This window comes from Carassius gibelio, chromosome B2 (assembly GCF_023724105.1).
Source record: "Carassius gibelio isolate Cgi1373 ecotype wild population from Czech Republic chromosome B2, carGib1.2-hapl.c, whole genome shotgun sequence".
In the NCBI taxonomy this organism is placed as follows: domain Eukaryota; kingdom Metazoa; phylum Chordata; class Actinopteri; order Cypriniformes; family Cyprinidae; genus Carassius; species Carassius gibelio.
This window is the reverse complement of record NC_068397.1, coordinates 16,581,408-16,593,642: the sequence shown is the minus strand read 5'-3', so window position 1 is coordinate 16,593,642 and position 12,235 is coordinate 16,581,408. Positions and strand designations below refer to the sequence as shown.

The following is a 12,235-nucleotide window of genomic DNA, read 5'->3' as shown; positions in this document are numbered from 1 at the left end:
AGGCTGCAGTTTCAGGACCACATTTCTAGGACCCTGGTGGTCTGGTTTGTAGTAATGTTTGTACATGTTATCAAAGATACTGAATCTCAGAAAAAAATAATAATCCAGTTGTGATTTTTGATTCAAAATGCATCAGAGGTTAATTAAAAAGTGTGTAATAATGTGCTTTGAGTCATGATTTTAAATTTAAACATAAATTAATTTACACTTAAAAAATCAATTAAAAATGTATTTCAATCTTTAAACAACTGAAAAAGTGTATTACATTAAAAGTCTAAGTTTCTGTATATTGGTCAACCCCCTTAGGTTTAAGTAATTAGCTCATTATCAGGTCAAATAAAGATGGAATCAAATCAAATCAAATATAACAGCACAAAAAAGACCCGCTTTTCCATCAGTCGCTGCATGGACAGAATAGCTGTAGGCTGCTCCTGGGAAATATAAAAAGAGTGATAAAGAGAGAGATCACTTAATATTGGCCATGCAGAAGATGACAGAACTCATGCTAACCAGGGACTGTATGTGGTGTAGACCTGCAGATTAACTATTAAAACTGCCAAACATCTCATTCATCACTGCAAAACAATGCCAAAACGACAGGCTAATAACTAATATTTGTTACACAGTTTAATCATGAAAGATGATTCATACTTAACTAATGGTAAAACAATTAGTTTTAAACAAGTTTTCACACTAGCTACAGGTAAATCTGACACATCTCACATCATCAGCATGCTTTTAGCATCTTTTTTAAGTTTAATTAATGTGCTGGCTAGGTTTACTTATAACAGTCATTACGTCAACAGGGTTTAATTAAATCATGGCCACGAATTAAAAACGTCATAATAATTAATAAAACTAACAGATTCTTAATTCGTGGGAATTCATTATTATTTCACAGTTAGTAGCTCTCACTTTGGCTATGTAAAATTTGCATTGTTTTAACGTTATAAAATAAAACTTAATTTAAAATCGGTACTCACACTTTTATCAAATTCGGTAAGTGGCGTTGTTACAAAAAACTAGAGTCTAGGAACCAGTTTTGCCAACTTAGCAATTTTTTTTGCTAGATTTAGCAACTTTTCAGACCTAGCAACTTATTTTTTCAAAGAGCACCTAGCAACAAATTTAGCTATTTTTAAAACGTTTTTTGGCAACTTTTGTAAAGTGACTCAAATGATAAAAAGGCACATATTTTCACCTAAATTACATGAGAAGAGGAAACCTTTGAACAGCTAGCCAGCCAAGCAGCACATCAACCTGGAGAGAGTTGGGGAAGATGCAAACACTACAAACATCAAATGTGCATTAAGTTGCTAGTTCCAGTTGGTCAATAATAAATGCACATTTATGATACAGCATGTTACTAGTCATTTTCTGCCAGGATGTTATCCATTAAGTTGTAACACTGTAACTTTAAAACATAAAATGCAGTGTGGAATTTAAAACACAGGTAAAACACCTAAAAAAAAGAAATACGGATTGTTCCTTCATATTAGCATTACATTATGTCCTATTTTATTAGCACACTAATTAACTAGTACACTGCTTAAAATTTATAATTGTTCAGAATGTGCAGTTTTACTAGTTGATAAAGAAATGCATACAATGTGTCACTGTTCAATAATTCAAAGTTGTAAAAAAAAAAAATCTATTCTATATTATAGCTCAGTGGTTGCACTGCATTCTATCCTTACACCCCACGATGGCAGTGTTGAACAAGTATCCATCCTCAATATATACGCTACTTTTGTCATTTAAATAACGTGAATGTATACTTTCCAAGCTCTTAGGAAACTCTCTACCAATATTCCGCATCCACTTTTCCTCAGTGATGAGTGAATGACATCATTAATGAAAGAGTCCCTCAGTGTTGCGCATCACGCGCGTCTCTCATCCTCCGCGAGCTGACTCCCACCTTCTACACTAATCTTTCTTCCTACACCAAAGATGCCTTAAATAGCTTCAAGACTAACGATTTTCTGTCCCAACCTGGACAGATAACTTGGCAACAAACGCTGGATTGTCATCCCTTAACTCCTCTTGAGTTTTCCTATCAGTTGGAGCCATTTTTAGATGTGAAACGGATGGTAAGGATGTGTCACGAAGACATTTATTTGACAGCTACAAACAGAGTAGCCGACAGTAAGCTGCAAAATACTGAACGACCTTCAGAGGAGTCGACTTTTTAAAGGAATATCAGTCTGTCAGGGCGCATTCTCTGAAAGTTAACCGTCAAGTATCATAAACTCGTTTAAAACAAAGGCATTTGTGAGAGTGTATTTGGTATGTAGCCTTTTATTTTAACTAATGGCAGTTCTGTCGTTTTCTCGCTCAATACAGAGAGAGTGGCGTACTGTTGCTATGGTTACTTTTACAGGCGGCATGCAATTTCAGTTAGCGAACTTTTATTTCGCGCGCTAATGTGTGGTTTCAGAAACGTTAGAGTTTTTTGGAACACATAGTATACGAGTAAAATACTTTGAATATTTATTATACTGGTTATTTTGAAGACTTTTAGGGGGCTTCAACCCGTAATTAGGAAGCTCAGAGCTTCTAAAGCTACCATTGCTCGCATCCTGCGGTACAGGTTGTATAAGTTGAGCGCGATGGGGAGTCGGAGGGGAGACTGTCCTCCCCGAGCTCTCTCTCACAGGACAATCTAGACGCTCCATGATCTCTCAGCATGCCTACCTGGACGAACCGGTCCAACTGTTCCTTCAACTGCAGTTGGGATGAGAACGCGACATACTGGGGATTCGAGCACCCGGTCAACATCTTCCCCGTCCCAGTGCTAACCGGGGTCACCGTCACCTGCGCGCTCTTCTTCTTTGTTGGTGTAACGGGGAATCTCATGACCATTTTGGTGGTGACCAAATACAAGGACATGCGAACCACCACCAATTTGTACCTGTCCAGCATGGCCTTTTCGGATTTACTCATTTTTCTCTGCATGCCTCTGGACTTGTACAGAATCTGGAGGTACCGACCTTGGAATTTCGGCAACGTACTTTGTAAACTCTTTCAGTTTGTGAGCGAGTGTTGCACGTACTCGACCATTCTGAACATCACTGCTCTCAGTGTGGAGAGATACTTTGCTATTTGTTTTCCTCTTAGGGCAAAGGTAGTCGTGACCAAGGGTCGCGTGCGCGGGGTCATTTTGGTCCTCTGGATAGTATCCTTCTTTAGTGCAGGACCTGTGTTTGTGCTCGTCGGGGTTGAGCACGAAAACGGGACAAACTCGTGGGATACAAACGAATGCAAAGCCACGGAATATGCCATTAGGTCTGGGCTCTTAACCATTATGGTTTGGGTCTCCAGCATCTTTTTCTTCTTGCCTGTGTTCTGTTTAACTGTATTGTATAGTCTCATCGGGCGAAAGCTCTGGAAGAGAAAGAGGGAGACGATTGGGGAAAATGCTTCGAGTCGTGATAAAAACAATAGACAGACAGTGAAAATGCTGGGTAAGTCTCCGGTTTCACGAGTGTTGGGTAACAGCGATGAAGTTGTTTATCAATTGCGCACTTTACGCACAAGCGCACCCATTACGCACGGCATGCGCTTGGAACAAAACAACAGCACAGTCCTGCATACACTAAAACTGTTTTTTTAGGGAACCTAAAAATTTACCTTATGCTGTAACACCTAAATTAAACGGTTTATTAAAGTAAAAAGGCTCATTGTACACCTTTCCATGAAAAGGTGATTTTAATTTTAATTTTAAATCGCATCTCTTTAATAGGCAATTGAAATATGCCGTGCCATATCAAGCTATACACACACACACACACACACACACACACACACATGTATATATATATATATATATATATATATATATATATATATATATATATATATATATATATATATATATATATATATAATAAATTACTGTACAATATATTCTAATAAATATATATATAAAAACAGAATTAGAAAGAATGCTCATATTTCTGGGAAAAAAAGTATGCAGTTTTCATTAAGTAGTTATTTTATCATATGAAATCAAGGTAACAGGGTTGAATAATTAAGAACAAACTGAGATAAAGGGAAAAAACAGGAGACACTTGTCCTTTTGTGTCTGTACTGTGATATTATTTATTTGTTTCTTAAAAATAATATCATTTTAATAAAGGAGGTTTGTAACAGGGTTGACAAAACGTTTCAATAAACTGTGACAACTAGAATCTACACAAATACATATTTTATTATTAAGAAATGATTAAAAATAAATAGAAACATTTTTGTATGTTAAGAAAAATGCTTATAATTTTGAGGTTTAAGTCGATGTTTACACATTAACGAGCCTCTTTTGATGATTTAGAAGTATTTGTGCATGACTAATATTTTATTTTCTTACCATTTACTTTCTGCAACAAGGTGAGGGAACCTTTCACCTTTCAGTAACTTTTACTCTCTCTCTCTAACAGCTGTGGTGGTGTTTGCCTTCGTGCTCTGCTGGCTTCCCTTTCACGTTGGACGTTACCTGATCTCCAAATCCACAGAGATGGGCTCTCCTGTCATGTCCGTCATCAGCCATTACTGTAATCTCATCTCCTTTGTACTCTTTTACCTGAGTGCCGCAATCAACCCTATTCTGTACAACATCATGTCCAAGAAGTACAGGATGGCAGCTTGCAAACTTTTCGGACTGCATCATACCCCACGAAGAAGCACATCAGTGGTCAAAGGAGAGAGTTCCCCGTGCTGGACGGAATCCACTGCCAGCCTGTGACTCTGAAAGACTGACTTTCCCATTAACAGCCATTTCAGACCTCATCTACTGCTGCCACCACCATTTTGTAAGGTAATAGTTCTTCAAAAATCCACATGGATCTCTCATAAGAGAGCAGTTTAGAAAGATTCATTCATTTCATTAACAGCCATTCATCCATTCCAAGCTCAACATTTCATTAGATGCCTTGATGTTTTATAAACATATGCTTGTAAATAGAGACAAGCGAGAGGAAAAAGATAACTTCAGTTGCCTTAAATCTAAATGAAATCTGGAAGACAAAACTAGCACTGTAGATAAAGCAACCTTATGCGCCCGACTACAGGGACCCAAAGGTGATGCCATTCATTTGCAATGTGCCTGAATGCACATCATGCTCCTTTAGCAAGTGTTGTCACTTTCTTTACGTGTGTGTTCATAAGGCTTGGCTCCAGTCCTGAAGCAATACACTTAATTCAAAAGTTTCTAAGGAATGTTAACTAAAAACAGAGAAACATAAAAATCAGAATCAGATTGGTGCATTGAAGCACTTAGACATCATAAAAGCTTGCTTTTTTGTTCTCAGTGTTTCATGTGCTAAATGTATAAACTGTTGGTACGGAATTGTCCAGTTATACAGAAGAGGTTCATTTAAAACCACTGCAATAAATGTTGTGACAGTATATTTGTATGTTACACCCAGTAGTATCTGTTGTGGAAACTGCATGTCCTGTGTTCTAAATTATGTAAAGTAAAGAAACTTACATATTTGTATATTGTAAAATATGTAAATATACTCATATTCCATTGAATGTCTGTTGTGTTGGAGGTTTTCTCTTGTACAGTAATTTTTTTTGTCAATACACTAAGAACTTGCTAGGAAATTTTACAATTAATTACAACGAACATCAATTAACAGTGAATAAAAAATCATATTTTAAAGTAGAAAGACTAAAATGATATTTTCTTGTAAAACACCGTAGTAATCTCTTATTTACAACTTCAAAAATCATTCTTTAGTTTAAGAACAATGACAGTGACCATTTATATACTATATGTGATATACTGGAATTACACACACACTTACACATACACATACACACATATACAGTGGGGAAATAATTTATTTGATCCCCTGCTGATTTTGTATGCTTGACCACTTACAAAGAAATGAATAGAGACAGAATATAAACCAACAATGCTGATGGTCTTTTAGCACATTTAATCCTTGTGCAGATCTGCAATCTTGTCTCTGACATCCTTTGATAGCTCTTTGGTCTTGCCCATGGTGGTGGGAGTGGTTGGAATGGAATATAGAGGTGTCTTACACACCTAACGCACTGACATTAGGAGCAACTTCTTAAAGTGAGAGAACTAATTTATGTTCCACATGGGCACATAACCAACCTATGGGAGCTAGAATTATTGCTGGTTGGTAGGGATAAAATACTTATTTCAAATTAATTTCTAACTTTATTTATATAATGTTTTATTCCGGATTTTTTGATTGGTATTCTGTCTCTATACGTTAAAACAAACCTACCATAAAAAATTACAAGACCCTTCATTTCTTTGTAAGTGGGCAAACATACAAAACCAGCAGGGAATCAAATAAATATCTAACCCCACTGTATATATACATAAACACACACCCACACACACACACACACTATTTATCCATTTAAATTTTCTATGGTTGCCCAGAAAGACTTAAATCTGTCCATACCACTAGACAGACAGAAATACAGACAGATAGACAGACAGACAGACCGATAACAGCTGGAATAGTAATTAAATCTAGGATTGTGTGGTCATTTACAGAGACTATAATGAGTTATTTAATAAATAATAAGGGCAAAGTGAAGTAATTTTCATTTTAGATGTTCTTATTCAGTATCAGTGGATTTTTGATTTCAGGACATCTTGTTACAAATCCTGCTTTCTTTCTTCCGGTGTCCGTGTGCAAAGTTTGACCGTTGGTGTTTTATTGATGTCAAATGAAGGTCAGAGCCTCCAGACTTTAGAGAAAGAGAATTCAAGAGGAGAGCACCTTCATAAATCATTACGATCTCCTTACGAGGCAGAAGGTGATGCTGTAAAATGAGACTGTCCATTCACACATGCCACTCCTGCCTTCCTTCACCATAAAACGCATACAGAATAATACCACTTCAAAGTGTCAATTACAGGTCAATTTCAAATAAATGAGCATTATGCCTGGACGATCCGCTTTTAATGATCAACTTCAATTAAAATACTCTCTGCATTAAAAGTATAGGCTAATAAAAGTCAGATCTTAATAACTGATTGCAGTCAATTTCCACAAACATAAGACTAAATGTCTTCACTTGCAAGACAGTTTAAGCTGCAACTGCTTTGGTAATACAAATGTATTGTGACCGGTCACGCCAATAAAGAAAATCTGAAAAGGAAAATGGAGACAGAGAAAGAAAACTGACATTTTGTAGCTTTGCAGTGTCAGCTCTAACCAGCAACAAGTACTTACCACAAAAATAAAATAAAAAATACACCAACATAGTGTCAGAGAAACACTGAGAAGGACTGAAGCAGAACAGCAAGAATCTAGGCATCTGTAATTAATGGAAATGGATAAAAAATAAATGCTCTGCTTTTCAGGCAATTTGACACTGTTCAAGTTCAGGATTTATGATTTATTATTCATTATAAAGCTATTTATCATTTCACTTTACACCATGGATTTTGGCTTGTTAACGTTTCTGTATGAATAAGTATCTGCTTCAACAGGTTCATACAGTATGAAGCACTTTTGGTGGTGGATGAAATTGCACTAGCAGCTTCAATGAACAACATCCTTCTACGTCAAACACCTCAGTAATATTGCTGAACAGCCTTTAAATGTTTCCTACTTGGTGGGTTTTTGAGAATAAGAACATGATCTGAATTTTAGCAATGTCAAATATTGGGTTATGATTAGTATTTGTACTCATTGCAAGGGTTTTAATATTCATGACATGCAACAGACAAGAACCAATGAGTGCCCTCAATCATATGAAAGATTAATATGTCCAGTACAGAATACAATTTGTCCGAAAAAATTAAAACATTTATTGGGTATAAATATATTACATACAAGCTACAGATACAGTTAAGTCTTACATACATAGGGTAGTATTTGCAAAAATCTATACATTAACATTGATATGGCAGTTTCTTTTATATATAAGCATATGAAATTGTCTAACATTTACAATACGAGAAAAATGTATGACTTTAAAAATTTTAGATCATGACAACCCTGGAATGTTTTATATATCTTTCCTTTTTTTTTCTTTAATCTGTGAGGTAAAAATACATATACTTTTTTTTTTTTGGAAAATATTTGAATACACTTATGGTTCTATACATTTTTCTGGGATGACTGAGAGCTGTCCGATCTCCAAACATCATGTTCAAATTCATTTTCATATATATAAAAAAAAAGAGCACAAATAAAACCGAAATAAAATACAATATAAAAATACAAAATTGTACTTGGGCCAAAAAAAAGAAAAAAAAAAGAAAAAGAAGCTGTTCTTTTGAAATTTTACAAGGACCAATATGAAAAGGAAAAAATAATTAAAAGAAAATGTATAAAAATTGAAATCACCCAAATGCTACTTGAACATAATGGGCAAAAGAAAACCAAAAAAAAAAAAAAAAACACTTAAAATAATTATAATAAAAAACCTAACATTACAAAGGATGCCAATGGACTCTCAGACTTTTCACTAAATGTGTTTTACAGACATTTCTGACTGCATGATAGCCTTGATTTGAAAGCAATAGCAACAATGACTAGGAAATACAGTTTTATCAAGATAAATCTAATAAAGATTAATGTTTCGCTTTAAAAAGTGCTTCATTTCTGTTAGTTGTCATACTATATCTATATATCTCTATATATAGCAAAAATACTGGAATAAATTCACTATTGCGCTATGACATGTATGGAAAATAAAAGGAAATGAGAAATGTCTCTTGCCTCAAAACAGTTTTGATTGTTTTGCTTTCCTTTCGGTGTGAAACGGCATGTAAGATTTCACTTCAGAAGGATTATTCAAATAAATGGAACAATTTTCACTACTAAAAAAAAAGTGTAGTCACAGATGAAGTTTAACTTAAACCTATGTTTTTCCTTTTCAAGAAATGATGTTCTAGTGTCACAAAGGATTTCTCAAGGAACCCTTTAAATAACAACAAAAAGCAACATAAAAGTGAACAAGCCTCCGCTTTGGCAAACAGTAAGATAACATAAGTGTCAGAACACTCTTTTTAGCAATGCTGAAATGTAGCTACATACTGTACGTCCCATTACACGCTCACAAAATAAAGAAGTAAACAGATCAAACATTCGCTACAGTTCTCTATGAGAAGACAACTAGCTGGAGTTGGGCACTTTCTGACAGGAGATGAACAGGCATTTGGTTATACATAAATGTTTCAGCATGGTACATGCTACATGTTCCCAATGAATGAAAGACATAAACATAACCAGAATTATGAAGGAAAGGAATGCTGGCCTTAATCGTTAATCTACGATACAAATAACTGGAAAAAAAAGAGAAAAATAAAATCATGCTATGAGAGCGAGAGAGAGAATAATAGTACATAGCTACATCTCTTAATTTCTTGAAAAATAAATAAATGAAGATTGCACTTTAATTGCCATTTAAAGTACTGTATGCAATAGATAGTATAAATAACCCTAAAGAATGATACCTTACTTTCCCATTAACTTTGGCAAAGGTATTCTGAGCTAGTAAACGATTTGCTTACGAAACAACTAGAGCAAGGCACAGCTTAGGTGAGAAAACCGATCAAATAAATGCTTTTAAAACTGCAGATGCAACGGAATGATGCTACAGATGACAGCAATATCAGAATCATTCGGCGACGTTTAGTGTTTTCGCAGCACCCTCTCAGAAACATAGTATTTACTTCTTGACCTCTAAAAAGTCCATGTCCCTGAGGTACAAATACAGGCTCTCAGTCAAGGAGAAGAAGCCCTTCTCCATGCAGTTCTCCTTTTTAGAAACCTCCTAACTGTTCTGCAAGCGTAACGTGGGAGAAACTCTTTGGATCGACGGGAACGGCTGGTTTGTACCTTTTTTCCTTGGCTAAAGATGCACCGCGAGCACATCAGGCTGTTTTGGCATGGCGCAGCGGGTGGAGGAACTCACCGCTGCTTTCGACAATAACCTTGATATGAAGCACCTTGGAAATGTCCAACTGGCTTTCACGGATTCCGAGAAGATGAAACACACAACGACGGGTCACGGGAACACGATGGGCGATGAACGCCATTCACAGCTACGCACTGGGTATTGTGACTCCCTGGATCTACAGACACCACACAGAGCCCAAAGTCAGTCTGAGAGGGCGACATAAGCCTAGCCAAAGTCATCCGGGTGGGGGCGAGAAGGCGAGGAAATAGCCCTGTGTCACTGCACCTTAGGACTAGATGGCCAGAGAAAGAGGGGTGTGTGGTGGCAAAGGGAGGCGTTTAACTTCCCTCACCCTTATCCGCCACCACTACTGACCACAGATAAAGCACCATAGATTGTGAACAGAGAGATCTGCTTCAAACTCATTGTTACTTATATTACAATAGCTCTTATAGATTTATATTTATGTCTCTATATATTAGATAACCGATTCCGTTCGTAGGAAAAATAAACACACAATAGCAGCATCACTTAAACCACACTTGGATTGCAACTTGCTTTGGCAGCTTAAATGCAGGGGGGGGGGTACAACAGCCTTACTACGGTAACAGTATTTTGTGTTTCTGAGAAGGGTCGTGGTGATGCGTACTGTGACATTACAAGCAAAATGTGAACATCACGTGATTATGTATCAAAAAACGTCACTGGGTGAACTGTGGGTGTTACGTCACGATAAAGCTATGTAACTTGTGTGTGTATATATATATATATGGCTGAGAAACAAATGGACACTCAGATAAAACAAAGAAAGGCCATGAATGCGGTAAAAAATACAGATACATTTTCCTCCCATATACGTACACTTAAAGGGATAAAAAAAATAAAGCATGCAAAAACAGGCTGTTGCGCAACTCTTCGTAAGGCTTGATGATGTGGATTCGCTTCCCCAAAGAGTTCAGAGCAAAATCCACACGCTGTGAAAGAGTGAGTGGCACAGCGATGCACAGGCAGGCTGGAAGGCATCAGAGAGGGCAAGAGGGAGAGAGAGAAAAAAAGAGAACGAAAGACAAGAAGAGAGCCTGTATAACATACTCAGCCCACAGTACGTCGCGTCGGATGCATACTTTAAGTGTTCGTGTGTTTCTCAAAACATTTGTTTTGTTTTTTTTTCCCTTGGCTGGCTGCTGGTTCTGCGTTCTTTTGCGTTCTGTATTTTCACTTCATGAAGAAGTATTGCACCACAAAAGCGATGATGAAAGACAGGAATGCGAAAGCCCCGACTAAGGCCGCCGCGAAGCGTTCGTCCGTGGCGAACATGCCGCTGGGCTTCAGGGTCTCTGGGGAGTTGAGCTCTCCGGGTAGGGTGAGCTCCGTGCGCCGCAGGGTGAAGAGCGAGGAAGGGCTGAGAGGGCCACACAGCTCCTGTGTGCTGTCCTGACACCGCCGACACACGTACACACGGAAGCGATAGTCTGTGTTGTTCTGCAGGCCAGATATCTGGAAGCTTGTGTCTTCTCCCTTATATAACTGAAAGAGAAAGAGAATGTTTGTGAGAAATGTAGCTTCATATTCTCAGACTGAGTAAAACATGTCCAACTGGACACCATCAAGAACGGTTTATATTCCAGGTTCCGTACGACTAAGAAAATAATTGCAGTTATAATTTCAACATTTTCAAATCATGTAAACTATAGAGGTGGCCACCGTTTCTGTGGTTTAAAATGAGAAGGTCATAATCAGGGTTATTATATTTAACTAAAATTAGAACCGTTACAAAATTGTTACTTGCTTAAAAGGTAACTGAAATAAAATAAAAAGTCCAGTTTAAGATGAAAATAAATAAAATGAACAAACACACAGCAAAATTGCTAAAATTTTAACTGACATTATATGAATATAATAATTTTTTAATTTTATTATTATCACTACTACTATGAATAGATATGTATATGTTTATACTGCATATATATGTGTGTGTGTGTGTGTGTGTGTGTATGCCTGTATAAATACACACACACACACACACAGTCAGTGTATAATAGCATAATTAATAATATTAACACAAATAATAATGATAATAAAATAATACTATTAGGATTCAATACAAATAAATGTAACTGCTTTTAAATTAATTAATTTAACCAGTGATTGAATCTCTCAGGATAAAATATAGTTCCAAAAAAGTATATTGGAGAGATCTCAACATTTATTAAAGTAAGAGCATAGGGGTGGCTTTGGATGGATGTCTTGCTGTGCCAGTATCACAGATAGTGGTTAGTACGGTTCATTCCTAATAGAAGTCCGGGCTCTCATATCCTGTAGTGTGTTAACA

The 12,235-nt window shown here is 36.6% G+C and overlaps 2 protein-coding genes across 2 annotated transcripts in view; one reads left to right on the top strand and one right to left on the bottom strand.

The window, feature by feature from the left end:
• The first annotated feature begins 1,937 nt into the window (after positions 1 to 1,937).
• On the top strand, positions 1,938 to 5,529 carry ghsra (growth hormone secretagogue receptor a). The gene is made up of 2 exons (XM_052549202.1): positions 1,938 to 3,464; positions 4,434 to 5,529. The coding sequence occupies exons 1-2, from the start codon at positions 2,687 to 2,689 to the stop codon at positions 4,736 to 4,738; spliced, it is 1,083 nt and encodes a 360-aa protein (XP_052405162.1). The 5' UTR covers positions 1,938 to 2,686; the 3' UTR covers positions 4,739 to 5,529.
• A 2,251-nt stretch (positions 5,530 to 7,780) lies between these two features.
• fndc3ba (fibronectin type III domain containing 3Ba) overlaps positions 7,781 to 12,235 on the bottom strand; it is a 139,930-nt gene continuing 135,475 nt past the window's right edge. The window contains exon 26 of the mRNA XM_052548244.1: positions 7,781 to 11,430. Within this exon, the coding sequence (XP_052404204.1) occupies positions 11,119 to 11,430 (312 nt within the window). The 3' untranslated portion in view covers positions 7,781 to 11,118. The remainder of the gene's footprint in view (positions 11,431 to 12,235) is intronic.

Bases quoted from the DNA above. Each gene is read 5' to 3' on its own strand.
- ghsra (XM_052549202.1), top strand. From the start codon at position 2,687: ATGCCTACCTGGACGAACCGGTCCAACTGTTCCTTCAACTGCAGTTGG. The intron at 3,465-4,433 runs GTAAGTCTCCGG...TCTCTCTAACAG, and splicing joins ACAGACAGTGAAAATGCTGG to CTGTGGTGGTGTTTGCCTTC.